The sequence below is a fragment of the Gobius niger genome (genome assembly GCF_951799975.1).
Source record: "Gobius niger genome assembly, chromosome: 22".
NCBI lineage: Eukaryota > Metazoa > Chordata > Actinopteri > Gobiiformes > Gobiidae > Gobius > Gobius niger.
In genome coordinates, this window is record NC_136873.1 from 18,569,437 (window position 1) to 18,591,379 (window position 21,943).

The 21,943-nt window shown below is 42.3% G+C and overlaps 1 protein-coding gene across 1 annotated transcript in view; it reads left to right on the top strand.

Moving 5' to 3' along the window:
- Positions 1 to 13,893, top strand: part of dennd1b (DENN/MADD domain containing 1B) — a 318,027-nt gene extending 304,134 nt beyond the window's left edge. Inside the window, exons 20-23 of the mRNA XM_079580929.1 lie at positions 5,996 to 6,075; positions 9,352 to 9,571; positions 9,750 to 10,046; positions 12,976 to 13,893. Coding sequence (XP_079437055.1) covers positions 5,996 to 6,075; positions 9,352 to 9,571; positions 9,750 to 10,046; positions 12,976 to 13,521 — 1,143 coding nt within the window. The 3' untranslated portion in view covers positions 13,522 to 13,893. The remainder of the gene's footprint in view (positions 1 to 5,995; positions 6,076 to 9,351; positions 9,572 to 9,749; positions 10,047 to 12,975) is intronic.
- The last annotated feature ends 8,050 nt before the right edge of the window (positions 13,894 to 21,943 follow it).

Consider the following 21,943-nt stretch of genomic DNA (forward strand, 5'->3'; position numbering starts at 1 on the left):
CATGCGAATCACACATGCAGTGTGGGTCACTACACGGTCAAATACACACAAATATCAAGTTATGTTTTCAGCAAAAGTTCCAGAATGCCCCTTTAACCTCTTACCCTCCACCTTAACTGAGCACATTTTCTCCAGGTCAGCTTTGCTCAAATCTAAAAGCTTCTTGACTGGAGCTTGCAGCTTGTAGGCCAGTGTAACACCTCATTTGAAAGCTAAGGCCTGCTAAACTGATCTAAGATTATTCCTCATCGTATTTTTGTTGTTTTTGTCGCCTGTTTTGTTGCTTTTTCATTGCCTGTGTGGTAACACTTTATTTTAGCACTCACTTATTAACAGCTAAGTGCTAATTAGTGTATTGATTGATGGTTAATTCGCTCTTATCTGGTAACATAAATTAATTAAAGAGGGGGTATTATGCTTTTTGATTGCTTTTTGTCACGTAGCACCAGTCTATATCACACTACAATGATGACAAACCTTCTGTTGGTCTGTAAATGCAGTAAATTAGAATGACTGCCTTGTATAAAATGTCTCTCTCAAAATGGCTGTAGTGAATGTCTTGAAATAGGCCTCTGTCTCTTAAAGAACCTCTGAGCCTTTCAGACACGCCCCCTCCACACGCTGTCTGTGGCATCAGTGGGGAGGGGGTTCTGCTGAGGAGCAGTGGTTGGTTACTCGGCTGGTGACGAAAGCTCGGAGGCGTCTCCAGGAGGTGGGGGCGTTACTAGGAGGACTCAGGCAAACCTATCCCTAAAATGGCCGCCATCAGAGTTTTTACAGATGACTCAAAAATACGTGAATGTGCCAAGGCAACACTTCAGGCATGTTTTTAATGAGGGAATGACAGAATAACATGATGTAAAGCTTGAAAAAGTCAATTTTGCATAATACCCCCCCTTTAACATTAACATCTTACTAGCTACTAACTAACACTTTCCCATTCATTAATTCTTAATTATCACTTATCAGCCAGAAATAATCAAAGCATCACTTCAGAATGGTGAACATATTCTCAGCTGTAGATAATTCATTAAGAGCGGGCATGATTTTTTGTATTTTTTGCCGGTTTATCGAGAGCTAATGAATGGTAATAACATTTGTATAGTATTAACACCTAAAAAGCCTGTATAACCAGAAACACAATATAATAATTAATGTCCAACAATGTTGTAATTTCTGGCTGATGAGTTGTAATTAAGAATTAATAAATGGAAAAGTCTTAGTTAGTAGCTAGTAAGATGATGAAAAAGGTCATGCAAAATAAGGACTTAATAAGTGCTTTAGAAATACCAGTTAAGAGCGAATTAGCTATAAATGAGTAAATTAATTAGCACTTAGCTGTTAATAAGGGAGTGTTTCCGCCTATTTTGTTGCTTTTTCATCACTTTTTTGTTACCTGTTTGCTCTTGCGGTGATTTTTTTGCTGCCTTTTCAACCTCATTGCTCTTTTTTCCAGAAGCGTTTTGACTTGGATTGAGTTGGAGAACATGTGCTGGGTTAATTCAGAGGTTAATGGTTTAATTTTTTTTGCTACTTTGCTAATAACGCTGTAACTTTCTCCACACACATAAATTGCTTTTCCAGATTATTTTTCTGCCAACACAGACTTCACCTCAAGCCATGTTGTTGGCTTTGACAGCTCTTTAAGTCCGGCAACGGCGCGCCCCGGCTCGCATACTCTCAGGCTCACGTTTCCAAATCAAGACAATGTGTTTTTAACTATATGGCGAGGGAAGAAAAAAATCCAAGTCATGGCTTCTCCAAATTTCCAATCGTAAAATACCCAGTTGTAGTAAATAGCTACATTCTCGAGGTCGGAGCGAAGATGACAAATTGAGACAGGGGTGCCCCATATCCCCCCTTCTTTTTGCGTACGGCGACAGAGATCAGAGGTGCACCGGATGACCTGGGCCCGCCGGTGTTTGGGTTCAGCTTGCTTTAATAAACACCTCGCTCCGTCACAGGGAGTGAGAGGCCCACTCTGCACAGCTCACCTCTCTGCAAACCAGCGGCGTTACGAGCAGTTAGCCGCATGTGTTGGCTTCACTTCGTCCAGTCAGTGTTTTCATTGTACGCTCAAAAGGCCCATTTGATGACTTTAATGAGTTTTCACCGAGCTATGTTTGTTCGTAAAATCCCGATTCGAGTTTGACTCTATTTCAGTCTTTCACGTGTGAATAATCATGCATATTCAGACCATCTCTCACTTGTAAGAGCTTGAAACGCTCCAGTCCACCTGCTCAGGTCATGAGATGAGATGACCAGGACACTCATCTAGTATTCTCATCAATCTGATCATCTCATATACCGTAAATTCTCTAATACTGGCCTGTATTCCATTAGCGGCCGGGTCTCTAACAGTGGCCTGGTTCGCAGTTGGCGGAGGCAAATTAAAGCCGGTCTCTAAAACAGGCCGGGGCTTTTATTAGAAACTATAGCAGTAGAAATATTCCCCATGTTAGGAATTTGTCTCATACTCGTGTAAATGAAAACTCACGTGCAGGAAGTAAACAAACCGGAACCCGGGCCGATGGGGACGCTACGGAGGAGCTGATCCGAGCGTAACTTTGACACAGATTTAGCCACTTTTCAAACCTCATCAAACAACAAATGTTGTGTGATCCTCCAGGGTTTTAATAAAGTCTCCATCGCGTCTTCAAAGCACGTCCAGCTGCTCCGTGTGCAGGTCAGTCCCACGCCTCAAAATAACTCCTCCCATCAGCGCGAGCGTCTCGTCTTCTCTCGGGTCAGTCTCATGATCGATCACGAACACAAACGCTCCGTCTAAACTCGCCTTTTACACAAGATAACAACAAATAATCCGGTCCGCGGTAAAAACGAAACAGAAACCTGCAGTGACATTGATGTCAATGTTCCGCTAACAGCAACGAAACACTTCCTGTTGTCCCGACAAAATAAAAGGCGTCAATGTTCCAGCCGCTGGGAGAGGGTTTGAAATGTTAATAAATGAACCTAATATTTTAGGTGCAAATGGACACAAATCTCGTTTTTCTTCGTTTTCCTGGTCGTCCGTTTTGCTCAAATAGAAATAAAGGCCTGTGTCTAATTGTGGCCTGGTTCCAATAAAGGCCTGGTCCTGGATGCCCTTGAGTAAATAAAGGCCCCGGCCTCTATTAGAGCATTTATGGTTTGTGCAAAGGTTTGGTTCAATGATTAAAATTTGAAAATGTGTCATGTAAAAAAAAAGTCACCAGGTTTCTGCTCCTGTGTTGTAAGCATACTTACATTTGAGCAAAATTGCATAAAAAAAGGTAAAAGCTTCGGCTTTGTTCAAAAATAAGATCTGGTTCAAACATTTGCTTCAAAGAGCACAGTTGGTCACAAACATCACTCCACACACCCTCATCTGATCATTTCAGCACTCAAACTGCCTTCTCTTATTTGGCATGTCTGTCTAATGAGCCGCATTAAAAAAACAAATCTTTATTTTAACTAGCAATTATTTTGGTAATCGATTAATGTGTAGGTTATTTTTTATGATTAATCGATCCCGGGTAAAAGTGGCATCGCTTGAGGACGCGTTAATGAACTTAAAGGAGCTATACCTGAGTGTACAAAGAAACACGGGCACTCAAATTTCAAATTGCCATTTTCTGGTCCAAACTCATCTCAAACTTTCCTACATCAACATTCGTCACAGGGACTGAGTTTGAACCAGGTTTCACAACTTTCAGGAGGAAAACTGTCACTTCACTGTAAAAAATGCCCACTAGCCTGACAGTTTATGACTGTTTAAAAGGCTTTAAAACCAGTGTTTTTTGGATAAATGTCTGTCCATATTCACCTTATTCCGCCCCGCCCACTTTTGCCACTTTTTGCGTTGTCTCGGCACCTCGTTTTCCAGACACTTCCGGTCGAGCGCGAAGCCCGTTCATTTTAACGGAGAACGAGGGAAAATATTCTCCGCTCAAATCTGATGTTTAGTCGATTGATTTGTGTAAAATGCACCGACATGTCGACACTGCAGCGTTTCTCTGTGCGGCCTGAAAACGGCTTTGTTTTCGTGTAGTGGCTGATTTTATGTGGACTTCTCCAGCCCCATGTTAACACATAGGAGAAAAGGGGCGGGCACAATTCATGGCGGCGCCCACGCGAACCTCCGGAATAAGATGAATACTAAAGGACAAAACTTTATTTATATAATTTTATCCCAATAACAGAAAATGACTAAATCAAGGATAGCTCCTTTAAAGGGAATGTTTGAGGAGGCTCTTTTGTTTGTGTGAGCAGGCCATTCCTCATTTGAAAGCTACGAACCTCCAGAGTTCAGCCCCTGAGCCGTAACGACTGGAGGCTGCACTGGCTCTGACTGGGACTTTGATGGGACCGGAGTGGCGGAAGTTTATCTCCATTTCCATTACTGGTTTAATCTATATACATATTTTAGATTAGTTTTAGTCTTAGTCTTTTGACAAAAATGTAATTCGATTTTAGCCTAGTTTTAGTCAAAAAAAACATCTTCAATTTTAGTCTAGTTTTAGTCAAAAAAAACATCTTCAATTTTAGTCTAGTTTTAGTCGACTAAAATTAAGACAAATTATATTTGCCATTATATTTACCTGAACTTTTAATTGTCATATTTATTGCTCTGTTTTATTGCCTTGATGTTTGGTGCAGCCCTGTGAGGCGACTTCTGTTGTGATATTGGGCTATACAAAACCATTAAACTTGAAACTTGAACTTAGTCGACTTTGCATTGATAATATTCATTATAATCATATTTAATGTTGTTCCTCTGCTTCATGTTTCTGCTCCACATGAACAAAGCTCAGAGCTGATCCTTTGGCAGAGAATTTACATGATCAATAGAAGTTTGGATGATTTTAGTCTCTCCTTTTCATTTTTATTTAGTCTTATTTTAGTCGACGAAAATATCAGGACATTTTAGTCATAGTTTTAGTCTCATGAAAAACGTTTAATATAGTTTTAGTCCAATTTTAGTCGTCAAAAATAACACTTTGACTAAAATTAAAACTAAATATTTTAGTCGACGAAATTAACACTGCAATGTATAAAACATTCAGACCCTCACTTTGAAACAAAGCAGTTTATTCATCAAAAGATATTTTCATCTACTTCTTGCTCCTTTTGTTCCTGTGTAAAACCAAAAAAAAAGAACAAATCAATTACTAAAACAGTTGTTTCAGCCCCTGATATCACCTCCCCCACCCGAGTCCATGTGCCCTCATGCTTGCAACATTGAGGTTTTGTGAGCACATATAATGAACATGGAATCAACCGTGTCCAGGCGGCTTTAGATTGTCCATCTCAGGGCGACGCTCCTGGACTTCACAGCCTCCTTTAGTGTCATGGTCCTGTTGGTGACAGTCTCTCAGGCAGGGGCAGCGTCTTGGCAACGAGTGCCCAGCTTGAGCTTTTTGTTGAACAGAGAAACCTAGAGGTCACACCACAGACTCAGGGAGAACATACAGACTTGGTTGCAGTGGGGGGTGGGGGGGGGTTGTGAGCAGTGTCCCAGTCCCACAGGTGCTCTGGGCTGTCCCGGCTCTGTGGGTTTACTGCCTTGACACAGGAATCTATTAAAATGCTGTTTAGAGATCCCAGACCCGCGCCCCTCTCCAGCCTCTTTACGACGGCCCGGAGCTACCCCCGCATGTGTTCACGGTTAGCCCCCGCGGACGGAGCACCCTAAGTGGCTACTGCACCCACCTCCTCCCCCACGGGACTTTTATGGAGCGAGTGGCACTTTCCCTCCGTCTGGCTGGCACTGTTGGCCTAATCAGGACCAGAGCGCGCCGTCCGCTCAGACATCCAGAGCCGGCTGTCAGCTCCTAACACATATTTATTATTAAAGTACTTCAACTATAAAACCATTTTGTGTATGTTTATGTGTTTGTAAAGCAAGGCGATTTAGGCATGTTGTTCAAATATGAAGTAAATATACATCAGAGGTTCCGCAGTACGAGTTCTCCTGTGTTTCTGTATTTCTCATGTTTGTTTTTGTCCTTCACAGCAACACCTGAACAAGTCCCCCATGAGCGTGGGCCTTCGAGAGCTGGGGTACGGCCTGGACGACGACGACACTGCCAGCAAGTAAGAACGCTGTTTATTTCAATGCCAAAGCTTTATCGTCAAACTCCATCAGCATCTCCATGGAGACGAGCTGGTGATGGAACATGGCGTCGGTGTTGCTTGTCACCGGTCGCCGATGAGACACTGGACGGAGATGGTAGTTACAGCGAGAGGAGGCTCAGTCTGCGTTTCCTAAATGTCTGACTTGTCTTTTTTTTTTCTTTGTGCCTTTCTGCCTCACTGTACGGTCTTGATTGAGTCATTTTTTGTTGCTTTCTTCGTCACTTTTTTCCCTTGTTTTTGACACTCTTTGCTGTGTTTTCATCACGTTTTTGTCACTTTTTAGTCATGTCTTTGTTGCTTTTTTTGTTGTGTTTTCATCCTCATTTTCGTTGCTGGTTTGACGCTTTGTTCAGGAAGCTTTTAGATTTGGGTAATGCCAAACTGGGGAAAATGTGCTCGGCTCAGGTGGGGGTTAAGAGGTTCCCCTGAGCCGACTCTGTAAAGGCACATGTTTTACTGCAGTGATATAAACGCTTGTCTATTAATGTATTTATTTGGTCAAATGTTCCACAGTGTGGCTTTAATCAGACACTGTATAGTGACGACATATTTGAACAATCATCAGCATCCTCTCATTCTCTCTCTTAATAAATGTGTAGTTCCTGTACAACCAACCCCAGTCAGTGATATGGAGGCGTCTGTCTGTGTCCCGGGCTGGGTGGAACCTCTCTGTGGGGTCTGCATGCCCCCCCCCCCATGCCTGTGTAGGTGTCCTCCTGTTGTGGGACAATGGATTCAGATTAGCCAAGAAAACAAATGAATAAAAGTCATTCCAAATGAAGGATGTGCCGCTGTGTGGATTTGGATCAGCTCCACCACCTGCTCAGAGAGCTGCTTCAGAAACAGGCCTTTGACCACTTTGTCTGGATTATGCTGCCACCAAGTGGACATTTGAAGACACTCGCCTGTGAGGGGGAAGATGGTTTGGGTAGAATTTGTTTTTCTCCCTTTATAGTCATGTTCAGACCAGCGCTTCTCAACAGGTGAACCTTCAGCCTTACAGAAATCCACAACCCAAAGCTCAATGACACATGGTCCCTCTCACACAGGAGGGGTTTATATAAATACTATATACTGTTTTTGGGTAAGGGTGACTGTTAAAGCACTGAGGGGGTTGGTCCTACTTCAGTAAAGCATTTGAGTAAATCTGGAAGTAGCAAAACCTTTTGGGTCAAATATATCTTCATCCAATCCCTGTGTATCTTAAGAACGACTTGTTTAATCAAGTGAATGAAGTGTACACACTGAAAACAGAACTCACTTCTGAGCTCAAACAGTTACTCAGTACTCAAGTATTACTTTCACCAAAGTAAGTTTTTTACTTGAGTAACTCTTTAGGTCCCAACATTTAACTTTTACTTCAGTTAAAAACATTGAAGGCTATTGAAAGTGCATTTTTTCTGCTTATTGGCCTAAAACGTCAATAAAGGTTTTGATGCCACATAGATTTGATCAGAAATTAGAATAATAGAATGTGTTATTATTACTTACTAATAAATTGTTTCCATTTCCTCCAATGGCGCTCTCCTTTTTCTGAGTTAAGAACACTTTTAAAGTATCTCCTCAGGGTTGCATTGTGTGTAAAAGCAGCTCACCCACTAGTTACAAACATGATCTGAACTGAGTTTGACGGTCCACATTCTCTGCTAATACATGAATACATAACTGAGCTGTAAACTCTAGTCCCGGAGAAGATCTCTTTGAAGCTCGCCCCGTTCTCGTGTGTGAGGGGCAGAGGCAGAGATAAATGACAATAAAAGCTTCATGGGGTTGTGTTTTCAAATTCCTACAGAGGGAAATATCCAGGTTATTGTGTGTAAAACAGTGGCATTGTGGGTAAATGGATGTCCGTGCAGCGGGGTTTACCTGAGTGCTGTGACCTGACTCTGATGGAGCTCTGAGGAACAGAGCGAACATGGAGAATGTGGGGGTAGAAACTTAGGTCTGGGACAGTATACAGGTGAAACCATAATATCCTTCAAAAGTTCATTTGAACAAGTTCATGTGAAACTAAAATATGATATAGACTTATTACATGCAAAGTGACGTATGTATAGGCTTTATTTGTTTTCATTTTACAGTTTTTACAAGATGAGCCATAGCCAAGTTGAATAACAGAAATGAGTGCACTTTTTAACGACATTCAAACTTTCACCTGAATGCTAGAGGTCAAACGATACATCGACTGGATATATTAGGCCGATATTTGAGGATTTGCAATATTTTTATTGATTTTTTTTTATTGACCTTTATTTAACCAGGATAGTTCCACTGAGATTAAGAATTCTCTTTTTCAGGGGAGTCCTGGCCTCGGGTAAACCGGAGTACCCGGAGGAAACCGACGCAGGCACAGGGAGAACATGCAAACTCCATATCGGCTCTCAGCTGATGTTGTGCTGATAAAAGCCGACATGTCCGGACCGACAGAGACTTCCTGTTTGTTGCACTGGACAGTGTTAAGTCAGGGCCACAGGGGAACAGAGAAACATCACTGTGAAAATTGGTTAGCTACACGTTTGGCTAAAGTTAGTTAGTTTCACTAAACCTCAGTCAGTGAAAGATGCTGCATGTCAAAACCAGGGGTCTCATTTATGAAGCTCACGTACGTGACAAACGGAGGTCAACACCTTCTGTACAAACTGTTCTGCCACACTAGGTCTGTACCTGTCGTCCGCAGACCGCACTTTTCAGAAACGCTGCACAGACGTGAGGAGAGGTTTGGTGCACATTTTAAACGGCTCATTTATTTATTTTCCTTAGAAATGATTAAGATAGTTCAAAATAAAATCTAAGAACTCAACCATAGGCTCTCTGCTCCCGCTGTCTGTGAAACCCTCGCATCATCGCCTCATGTTTAGGTAAATCTCATTCATAGGTTACAATAAGTACATTTCTGCTCCAGGTGGAATCAGTGAAGGGGGATCACGTGGTGCTGTCCGTACGGAGGGTTTCATAAATCACATTTTTTTTCTCCTCTAATAGGCAGAGTCTCACAGACAGTTTTTTAAATGACCTCTGGAGAATTCAATAGCAATTGTATTTTTGATCGCTGTGCAAAATGCTGTGACTGGCAACAGTATGCTAAAAATCATTGGCTGAGCATATCGGCCAATAAAAATCCCCAAAAATCGGCCTCGGCCTTTGAAAAACCCATATCGGTTGACCTCTAGTATATATTTGTATCCACAAATGTAATGATTGAAGGAACTGCTCCTGACTGTTGTCCTGGTCCAGGATCTCCTCGGAGGACAGCGGTGACGTGCGCTCCAACACAGAGGACAGTGACGACTCCCTCTCCCTGGACCTGGACTCCTCCAGCGCCGGGCAGATGAACCTGCTGGAGGAGATCCTGGACTCGCTCACCACCTCCACGGCGGGCGAGCCAGGCAAGCTGAGCGCTGCCAAGAGCCTGGACTTCTTCCGGTCCATGGAGGAGCTGGACTACCCCGGGCCGGTATGACCTCAGACCTCTTATTAAATAATACTGTTTCTTTTCTGTGAACATTTAGACCAGGGGTGTCCAAACTATTTAGAATAATCGTGACCTCCCTAGAGCAGAGTATGACTTTTATTACATGGGCCATAAATGGAGCAAAATAGTTAACCTCTATTCCTTCCACTCTCTTTCCAAGCTGAAGCCTAAGCCGTGCAGCGACTCCAGGCCCTCCGATGGGGGCGCGGATGAGGATGAGGGGGTCCAGGGGGGTTGGAACATGGGCCAGGACGACAGCGCGGTCCATGGGAAGCACCTGCCCCCGTCTCCCCGCAGACAGCCCACCAAGAGCAGCCTGAAGAGCTCCAAGAAGCCCCTGGTCACCGCCAGTACCACCAGTACCACCAGCACCACCAGTACCACCAGCACCACCAGTACCACCGCCCCAGCACCGTCCCCCCCCATTAGGATCACGGTCCCCTCGTCACACACACAGGTGGGTTAGTGATGCCATGTGATCAAAATTGCTCATTGTCTGTAATTCAGTTTAAAAACAGGCAGGTCTTTGTTGTGCAGTTTGGTCCTAAAATCAGTGCATTACATCGCTGGGACAGAAATATTAGCATTTAGCTAACTTTTGTAGCGCAACTTCAGCTGGTGTTTGCATGACTATAGTATGTAGCTTACCTTCATGGTTTGTATTTTAGCGGTTTCTCCTCTATTTTATTTGCCTTGGCACCTCTGAATGATTCCATAACCCCCGTTGTTGTGAGCGCAACGCTGTACAGATCGTCATTAAACGTTTTTAGAGCCGCGATGAGAACAAGTGGAAAAGCGCTGCCTTCTGGTGGTGGTTGCGGAATCGTTCAGTGGAGCCAAGCTGCATTAAAACAGAAAAGAAACCGCTGTGATAAAAAGAAATCTCTGTAATAAAATAAGAGTCGATTTTGCTGGAAGTGCCCAGGACCAAGTCCAAGCACTGGGTAATCAGTCCTTTTTTTCAGCAGCTGGACCCAGACTCTGGAATAAGCCGCCCCCTGATATGCACCATCACTGATTTTGGCCTTTTCAAATCCAGGCTCAAGACGCATTTATTCACTAAGTAGCACGGCACTTTAGTACATTTTATTAGGTCTGTGCAATTAATCGAAATTTGATTACGATTTCGATTATTACACTAAACGATTAAAAAATTAGCATAATCGGAAAAAATTCGGGGGAAAAAAGGTTTTTTTTTCATTTTTTTTTATTATTATTTTTTTTTCTTGCATTATTTCATGGCGCTGGGATTATTTTCCCTTCGCTTTTCACCTGCCATGGCTCTTGCTTTTCCCTGACATAAAAACAAACAGCGCTGTGTGATGATGCTCAGTTTGCTTGAGCAGGTGTGAGGGCTGCCCAGCAGGGGGCAGGTGTGAAACAGAGACCTCTCCTTAATCGAGGCAAACTTGAAATCATTTGTACTTTTATGACTGTTCAGAAAACAGAAAATATTCAGCATAGTTTTATTTTATTAACAAATATATAAATAAAATAAAGACGTTTTTTTTTAAAGGCAACAAATAATCGTTTGAATAATTGTGATTTCAATTATGACAAAAATTATCGTGATTATTATTTTTTCAATAATCGAGCAGCCCTACATTTTATCTGTTTTATTGTTTCGTTGTATGAATGTTTCTAATAGATTTTATGTGGTTTTATTGTAAAGCACTTTGGTCGCCTTGAGTGTTGTAAAGGGCTCTATAAATAAAATTTGATTGATTGATTAATTGATTAAAAAGAAACCGCTATGAACTGTGAAGGTAAGCTTCATGCACATGTTATGCTAACACCAGCTAAAGTAGTGCTAACAGCGGCTAAATGCTACTATCGGCAAAATCCCCTTTTAGAACAACCTGTATGACCTGCATGTTCATAGTGAGGACTGTCCACTCTCTCGTTGCCGATCAGAGGCCAGAGTCTATTCACGCCACATCAGACACGGGTCAGCACTTTGGCCACAGCCAGAGATCGGTCCCAAAACCTATACCTGGTCAGACTGGTTTGTTATATAAAAGCTCGCCTAACCGGGCTGACCAGGCATTGGGCTGATCCGCGCCTGCGTGTGGAAAGCAGTGTTAATTTCGTCGACTAAAATATTTAGTCTTAATTTTAGTCAAAGTGATATTTTTGCCGACTAAAACTAAATTAAAACTTTCTCATGAGACTAAAACTATGACTTAAATGTCCAGATATTTTAGTCGACTAAAATACACTGCAAAAAGTAAATATCAAGCATTGCCTTAAATGACTTGAATTGAGGAAATGTATCTTGTTTGGAGCGGTTTTCGCTAATTTAGACATTTTTCCTGATCGGACCACGTTTACTTTGCTTGTTTGAGGACATTTCAAACTGGGTCTAAGGAAAATCTCGCTTGAAAGAAGAAAGTAATATTGCCAATGAGATAAGACCAATTTTCTTACCCCATTGGCAAAGAAAATGACCTGAAATAAGGACGAAATGTATTGAAACGAGTCGGAAACATCTCAGAACAAGTGAAATAATCTAGGACAAATGCCCAACAACATCTTAACTAGTCAAAACAACTACAATTTGGATTATTATGCTCAAATTGAGATGTTTATACTAATATAGTTAATTTCTGCAGTGTAAGACTAAATAAAAATGAAAAGGAGAGACTAAAATCAGCCAAACTTCCATTGTCCGTCTGAAAAAGCCTTATATCATTTAAATTCACTACCAAATGAACAGGTCTGTGCTTTGTTCATGTGGAAGCAGCCCCAAGAAGTCAAGGACCACGATTAAATATGATTATAATGAATATTATAAATATAAGTCGACTAAATTAGTCTTCATTTTAGTCGACTAAATTGACATGCAATTTTAGTCGACTAAAACTAGACTAAAATTGAAAGGTTTTTTTTGACTAAATCTTGACTAAAATTAAATTACATTTTAGTCAAAAGACTAAGACTAAAACTAAAATAAAATATGTTGTCAAAATTAACACTGTTTTTTAAAGTGGGCTTTTCAGATCTCCTTGGTATCTAACATCTCTGAGACCTTCCAGGGAAGTCACAGAAACATCTCACCAGTTGAGGACAACAAATAGTGTTAGCAACATCGCCTCAGCTGCTCGGGGCCGCGTAGACCTCTCGGAGACTATGTGGAGACTCGGCTGAAATCGAATCTGCTTGTTTCCACCGAGACTACCTGGAGACTCGCCTTATCTCCAGGTTACGTCTCAGAGACATATCCATGGCCAGCGGCAACTCGAGTCTCCAACTAGTCTCCGGTGAGATAGGCCTTGAGGCATTGAATTTCGCAGGGATGGCATTAAAAAGGTTTCTGTTTCTGCAGTAGGTGTTCCCTGATGTGGCCCAGATTGTCCAGTAACTCCTCCTCCCTTCTCTGATCACAGTACTGCGCCAGATCTCTGCCCCGGACCCCCCCGCGCTACCATTCTCTTTCCACGGGACGCCAGCCCTGCGACCGCTACTCCTGCTCCCCAGTGTTACCGCAAAGAGCCACGCCCCCATCCCCTATGGGCTCTCCCCCCGTGCCCAGCGGCAGATCCAGGACTATCTCAGACCCCCAGGCCGGTCCGGACGCCCCCGAATCCTCAGCCCAGCCCGCCTCCACCAGCATCCTGCGGCGGAAGGTGCTGTCCAAAGAGACGGCCCGCCATTACCAGGAGAAGTCGCTGCACCGGCGAGGCAGCGAAGGCGGCAGCCCCGTCCGGAACTCCAGCGTCCCGCAGGTGCCGTGGGAGAAAGAGCAGGGGTGCAAGGACGGGATTCTGGGGCTGGGGTTGTGTTTGGGACAGGGGGGCAAGGGGGTCAGCGAGGCGGGGGCCCACGTGCAAGGACTGCTGGAGGAGATCGGGTGCTGCATCGCCTCGGAAACGCAAAGTGGACTGAGTAACTGTAACAGTCACCAGCCGGTCAGTCATAAAACAGACGAGTGAGAGAGGAGAGCATCGTGCTGTGGCCACCTCACCGAGAGAACAGGAAACCATATTTTTCTACTCAATATGAAGAAATGTGAGACTGCAGGTGGACAGGGGAATGCAATATCTTTTAGCAGTGAGCTGAAGAAAAGATCATTTATCTAAAACGCTCAAAATGTTTGTTTTCTGGGGTCAAGAGCTCATTAAATCAGGCTCGCATTTAGATATCAACAAATCCTTCAGGAAAAACCAAACCTTCAAAGTTCAGTAAAAGACTGGGTGGTTTGGTGTTAGTAGGTGCTAGTCGTTGTCCCCAGTGTGTGACAAAAGCACATTTAAGAAGTCAGCAGAAGTTACAAAGTACAATCCGTAAAATAATGTAGCAGCTTTGTTTCCTGCAGTGTTTCCTCTTAAACTCCACCTGCCAAATGTTTGACATGCAGCACTGAAGAGCTCACTCGAGTCTTTTTGTCCTAATCGTGACCAACATGAAGTGGAGGTGGCCGTGAACCCAGTGTCACCTTGTTTAGAACCAGGAACCAGACGGGTTTTGTCAGGCTCAGATTGGAAAAGTCCCATATTCCATGTGTGACGGGTTTGAGAACCTCTGTGTTAGGGTGAAGGACATAAAGGTGGCCACAGCAGCGTGACCTCAGCTCTCACGACGAATGTCTTAATGTTTCCAGCCTGTAAATCCTTTTGTGCTGTACGACTGAGCCACCAGACTGTACAGAGGAACAAGACGGGGCCTCCTCGGCGACAGGGGTGGGGGGAGATCTGGGTCGGCCTGTTTGTAAATGTCCCAGGAGAAGCAGACGGACAAACCGGTACAAATCGGAGGCGGCCACACGCCCTGTGAAGGGTCTGCCCCTCTTTAACAAGGCCAGTCAGTGAGAGAAATAATATAATGTCATTCATCTATTCTGTTTTGGTTTGTTTAAAGCAGTACTAAGTAACGTGTTTACCTTAATAAATCCTTTCCGTAGTCCCTGTGGGGGTAATACAAGTGTTTATGGGATGATTGGAGGGTCTTTCATCTCCCCCTGGTGTCTCTGGACAGAAAACCATGTTTGCAACTTGACTGCCACCGGTCCGGAGAAAGCAATACACACTAATGTAATCACAAAGAAGAAGCTAACATGCTAACGGGCAAAGCTAACTGCGGGCTAACGTCACTTTAAACAGTATTTACAGCCAAGTTTGAGTGAAAAAAAATATTTCAATTGTATAATTGGATGTACAGTATCCCTCTCTCCCTTCACCTTTCCTGTCAGCGTAGTATTTACTCTCCAAGACAATTAATAAATTAAAAAATCGTACCTTGCTACTACACCTGCAGTTGCGCTTATGGCCTCTAGGGGGAGGAGTTACTTAGTACTGCTTTAAGTTAAAAAAAACTAACAAAGGTCAGGCTTCTCCAAACGACAACAAACCGAGACCCGCCTCCCCAGACTCTGCTGCTCGTGCTCTTGTGTCCGGACCATTTCAACATTTACTTTGAATCCAACACATGTGTGTTTATGATTTAGTCGCGCCTTTATTTCTTCAATAATGTCATGTTTAATGCCTTAAGGATATTTGATTTCCGTGTCTTACATTAGGTGTGTGCCACAGTAGGTACATGTAACACTTGTATTGATTGTCACTGGTACTTTTGTCTATGATACTTCGAAAATAATATATTGTGTGCGTTGATCTGCTGTTCGACATGCATTCCACGGACGGATGAGGAGCGTGTCCACACGAAGAGGGTCTATGCACACTCATTGGTTCATATGGGTCAGGGAGCTGCTTGTGATCTCATGCAAATGAAACTGGGCGTGGCCTTGTTGCACTTTTACAAATGTTCTATGTGAAAATCTCAACAAATTCTAAAAATCACTGTACAAATAACATGGAAGTGATTGGAAATATCCAAGCTGAGCCGTGGGGCAAAAGCATCTAAAGCGGATGTTTTTAAAGCCACACTGTGGAACATTCCAAGTTGCATGTTGATACCCCACGACAGCATTTAAACCTTAAAGGAATAGGCCACCGTTTTTACATACAGAGATATGTTCTTACCTTAGCTACCTTAGCTCTTCCACGTTTTCCCTGCGCAGTAATCTTCACTTTACTGTGCGGATGCCAAACTACTCCTGGTATTACTACGCCTTACAATATAGTTCCCCCTTTTATCCACTTAGAAAATCCACATTGTTTAATTTTGTGTAATTATACTTTGTAGTGGAACACTTCACGTAACCATATTTAAATAGGGTAAACGTGGAAGAGCTTGGTAGCTTCTATCTTGACCTGTTTTGGAGCTATAGAGGAGAGAGGGAGAGGCTAAATGCTAACGCCGTCTGCGCTGTGTTTACGTGACTGAAGGCACGGGGGAAGATCAGACAGGTCCTAAAGAACTCGTCAAAGCTCAGGTAAGAACATATCTCAGTATGTAAAAACGGTGGCCTATTCCTTTAAAGCTCAAAATATATACAAACAGTAGTACCAAACGTGCTTCTATTGCTGAGGGAAACAATAATAAAGCCTTTTGGAGAGCGGCATGAGCATCAGAGCCATATTTTCACCTTATATTTTATTGCGTACTTTACATACATTTATTTTAGGGACCTGATACTCCTCAGTTTACATCAGTGACTCATGAATGAATTCTCCATCTGTATAACCCTGCGTTTAAAGTGACACTTGTGGGATTTGTTGAGATTTTGTGGTGTCCCAGTCTTTTCCTATGCATCTTCATTGTCACTTTTGACTTTGTCTAACTTGCTTTGAGCTTAAAGAGTCGATTGTACTTTATGGATCATTTATCCCCAACAAAATGTTCACAAGGCATTTCCACCGTGAGCCTGTATTGGACTGGATTCCTCCTGCCTGTACAGATTTACAGTCTCCCTCAGCCGCTGTGGCAGTTTTAGAGTTCGCATTAACGGTTCGCTCATAAAGTCTGCAGGCTCAAAACACAACGCAATTCGGGGCCAAGTCTGACAGAAACGAGATCTCATTCCTGCCCGGCTCATTCTGAAAAAGAAAAGTCCCGCGGCCGCCAACTTTCTGGGTTGTAGGCGCCTCACTAACAAAAAATGCTATGCAAATGTTGATCCAAAAGGTTAGATTTAGAGCCATTTACTTGAAAGTTAAAGCAGCACTATGCAACTTGTGACAGTGAAGCCGCGCCAAGGTCCTGCTCCAGTTCCAAACTGTGCTGGTAAAAGTTTCCTAGCGTTGCTTTAAACTGATTTGTGATGGAGTAAGCCATGTTCGTCCGTGAGCAGAGAAAAAGAACTCCTTCAAAATATACACTGCGAAAAGTGCATTCAAAGCAAGGAAAAAATGTCTTTAAGAAATAAGTTCTTATTTTTTGTCCTGCCAAGCAAAGTTTTCTTGAGAAAAAAAAAACTTATTTTTGGAAAGAAAATCTATCCATTTCTTGTTCAGATATATTTGCTAAAAAATATGCTAATTTTTCTTGTAACAAAAAAAAACAACTTTTTGACTTTTCAGCTTTAGACAAAGAAACTCTTAATGTAAGAACTGATTCTCACAGATAATACATTCCATTCTTTAAAGTGGGCGGCACAGTGGCACAGCGGTTAGAGCCTGTGCTACACAGCTCGAAGGTCCCGGGTTCGATTCCCACCAGGACGGGGCCTTTCTGTGTGGAGTTTCCCCTACCACTAAAAACATGTACAATAGGTGAATCCTCCAGCAGGTGATTCTGAGCATCAGCCTGGCTCCACATCATGGTGATGGGTCTCCGGGCAATATTTTCCTTAAATATTAGCATTTATTAAGAACATTTTGCTCATGTGAGTAATTTAGGTAAAATACCCCACATTTTTTCACTAAATAAGAATGTTTTCCTTAAATTACTCCATTTTCTGAGGACATTTTGCTTAATTCTAGCTATTTATTTGCTTAAATTTAGTGTTTCTTTCTTGTTTTATGAAGAAAAATATTCTAGAAATAAGAATTCTTAGCAAGAAAAAAAATGCTGACCCCATTGGCAGAATTCTTTCCTTAAAACAAAACAAAATGTCTTATTTTAAGATTTTTTTCCTTGTTTTTAGGAGGGCACTTTTTGCAGTGTAACTATAGGTTTGAGAAAAGTTAGTGTGCCTTAAAGAAAACCACCGTATATCTCAAGGTACAGCGTTAAACCCACTCAAATAACTGTTCAGTATTCGTGTGTAAACAGTTTTCATTTGACCTGTTTGAGTTTTGCCGTTTGTCCTTTTTATTTCCTTCCTCATTGTGTCCGACGGAGAGAAAAAGATTCAGAAATGTTCAAATGTGTATTTTTGCTTGGATATATTTTACATGCAAAAAGATGCGTCACAGGAGGCGCCTAAAAGAATTTCTTATTGAATGTTTCAGATTTTATTTTTGAACAAAGTTTAAATAGAGATATATATACACAGAGATAAATGTATGGTGGTCATTCATGTTGGAAAGCATTTAAAGAAGACACACGTCCGCTCGTAGCTGCATGAGTTGTGCTCTCTGCTGTAGCTCTGTTGGTCCGGTTGATATTTACATGTCGGTATTGAATTTTCCCCATCACTCCATGGTACTTTTTCATCCTGCGTGATGGAGTCGGTCGCCTGCCTTGCATTTCACATCTGAAAACATTTGCTACTGTAAATTATTCTGTAGATATGATCGGCATGTTCGTGTGGAGTAACTTTGTGGGGTTATGCACAGGTGGAGGGCAGAGGGCAGCCGGGGACTCCATCAGAGAATCCCTTTGTCAAAATGCAGATATCTGGAGTTTAGAAACAAAAAAACAGGCCCAAAGACCAAGGACCGGGGTCATTAGTTGTAAAAAGCTGCCCCTCCATTTGAGAACGTGAACGCTGCCTTTTGAATGAGTGAAAAGATAATGTTGTGTGGTGCATTTTGATGACGGTGCAGTGACTGGCTTTGGTCAAACTCTGCAAAGTCTCACATTAGAATCATGTAGCAACTTCCACTGAGGTGAAAGAAATGCCACAGAATTCAACCTGTTTACATGTTTAAAACGTGCAAGATCAAGGCTTTTCTTTGTTACAGTGATTGATTCAAAATGTGATTATGGTTGAAATGTTGTGAACTCCTTCGGTGCAGAGATGAGTTTGTTACTGACTCTTGGTAAAAGCATGGTCATGTTGAAGTGGACAGTTTGTATATACATGCGGGGTACCACTCATTCTCTGGGTTTATGATCATTATCATTATTATTGTCACCATAAGCCTGTTTAGTAAATGCTGATCTAATACATGAACACCGGTGTAGCAGCCGGGGCCAGCCTACAGGAGTTTTAGCCCGAGCCTCTGCCCTGGTCAGGGGCGTGGCCCGGTCACCTGTGTGACGTCAGTGCCGTTGTGGCTGTTTGTCGGGTCATGGCCTCCACAACCTCGGATCCTACGTAATGAACGTGTTTCCCTTGTGCAGGGGGTACAACATCGGACAAATACAGCCACCCTCTAGCCTGGGGGTGTCAAACATACAGCGGGCTGAGATGATTTCATCCGGCCCCTGTCCTGAGCAGTGTTAGTTTCGTCTTAATTTTAGTCAAAGTGATATTTTTTATGACTAAAATTGGACTAAAACTAAATTAAAAGTTTTTAATAGATTAAATATGAATATTATAAATGCATGCAATTTTTGTCGACTAAAACTAGACTAAAATTGAAAAGATTTTTTCGACTAAATCTCGACTAAAATTAAATTATATTTTAGTCAAAAGACTAAGACTAAAACTAAATTAATATATGTTGTCAAAATTAACACTGGTCCTGAGAGCATAAATTACATAGTATGTAAAAGAAAAAGAGCCTCTTGCCCATTCCTGTGCGGAGCTACAAATGTTTAAAGAATAACCAGAATGCTCATTCTAGCCACTAGGGGGCATTACATTTCAAAAAAAGAAAGAGTTCCACACGTGTCCAGCAGAGGGCAGTGACATAAGAGCTTAGGATATGAACAACACATTATAGCCATGTGGTAAATGGACAGTCTGCCCCAGGGCGACTGTGGCTTCAACAACAGCTTACCACCACCAAGTATGGAGTGAATGAATAATGACTATGTAGTACTTTACAAGCCTGTGTCACAAGCTCCTCAAAGTGCAATATAAGTGTAAGCCGTTGTGATTAATGAAGCTACAGTTCAGTTGGGGCTTTGACCAAATCTCAGATTATTATTATTCATTTATTGGAAAACACTCCTCTTTTATATGTGGCCCGCGACCCGCCGTGGGAGCTGAATTTCGGCCCGCGACCCAAAATGAATTTGACACCCCTGCTCTAGCCAATCAGAAGCCCCCATAGCCCACTAGCTGGCCTATGGTGGCGCTAACGCAGAGGTGGGCAAATGAAGGCCTGGGGGCCAAATGTGGCTCGTCTAGAACGCCTGAAACCTGGATTAAATCAACTCAATGAAGAATCGATGTGGAAGATAGAAATGGTTGGGTCAGCAGCTTCAACTCCCATTATCTATCATTATCTCCTCCCGGTTTGAGGACGGTACCCTGCTTCCATTTTATACAAATATATTTGGCAACCTGGGACTTAAAAGGTTCAAAGTGTCAAGACAAATCCTAATAATCCGAAACATGACCAGATACTTGCTCGTACCGAGTTCTTTAAGAGTTTGGGGGAAGATGTTATGAAGAGCTTTGTTTTCTGCATGTTCCAAATCTGTCTTAAAACTGAGGTCAATCTGTTTTTGATTTATTCCAACTGCACACGTCTGCACTGTGAACTCAAATAAATATGGAGTATAACATTTCATGTGTCTGTGGATTATGTCATGGGGATTAAAAATAATAGTGATGTATTTACAAAACAAGGATTTATTTCATAGTAAAATGGCACATTTGGCACAAAGTAAAAACAATCAGTGAACATTTACACTTTACACTTTCTATATTCTAAAGAGTTTTCTAGAAAATACAAAAAACAAATTGGCACCAAAAGGAATTGATTTGAATAAATACAGAAATTCAGTCGTTCCTGATGGAAAAGGCTTCTTTTTGTGGGTCTGCTTTACAAACATTTTTAATTACAGCTAAAGTACCAAGTCCACTTCAGTAATGTTACTTTATGTATTATAATAATACTGTACACGCTGAATCAACAAGGCAAACGAGAGGAGCTAAAGCTCAAAGTGTAACAACTAAAGAAATGAACAAAAGAAATATATACATATTAGGGAAACCAGTTCTTCATCATCGTCATCGCCATCGTCATGTGATGGTTCATGTTTTCATGAGACTCTCCTCTGAAGGGAGATCCTGGACACCCAGTCAAAACTACTTCCATGCTTCGATTGCTAAACTCAACTTGCCATCTCATGGACTAATGTCCAGTTGTTCTCAGAAGAGCTCTGACCTGTACGTGTTGTTCCTGGACACTGGGGTTGGATTTGCCTCTCACAACATGGCGACACACTGTTAGGAGTGTGTTCCTCACCCTTAAGCCATCTGCCTCTGTGGTTATAAAACAGATGCTAATGTTGTTAACGTGGGCTAATGACAACAAGCTAACAGCACTCTCTTGATTTGTGACATTTATTGGATCATGAATATCACCACACTGTTAGGCTTTATAAAATAACTTATTTTTATTAGCTTAAAGGATGTATTTGTGCCACGTCATTGACACCTGAGAAAACACTTTCCCTCCGTGGACGACAGCAGCGCCATTAGTCTGTTACTACAGGAACATCATTACAGGCCATAGTCTAGTGGTTAAGGCTGCTGCACATATGCAGAACATGGACATACTCACTTCCCCATATACATGGACAACAACAATATCCTGGATATTTAGGCTCCAGAATACTGCGAGGCTCATGAGAGCACAGTGAGGAGCTAAAAGCCTTAGCATTGTTGCTAACACATGGCTTTTCCAACACGGGAACAGGAACCAGCATTTAGAGCTGGGCTTCCACTGGTCCATGTACAGGGTGCACCACAGAGATCAGAACAACACCTTTAGCTTTGAGCCTGCTTCTACAGACGGTGAAACCTGGACTCGTCTAAACTGAGTGTTCTATCCAAATCCTCTGATCTCGCTGAAATCGTGACGGATTTACAAACGGTTTGGTTTCTTTCAAACGTTATTAACGTGGCAATAATTCTGAATGCTGGAACATGTTGAAATTGCAGATTTTCGTTTTTATTCACATGTATGCAGTGTCATGACTACATCTCTGATGGTTATAACAAACCAAACCGTTTGAAAATCGATAGAAAATTGATCAAGTTACGGTTATTTAAAAGTACATGCACCATAAAACACAATGTTTCGAGTGAGCGAGCTCCCTGTGGCAAGATGGCCGCCGTGTGCGGACCATAGACTGTAAAAAATAATGGACGTCTTCTGCTCACTCCTCCCCGTTTACCAGAATGACCACGGCCGTGGGGGAATTCATGGCGGATTAACAGACTCCCCT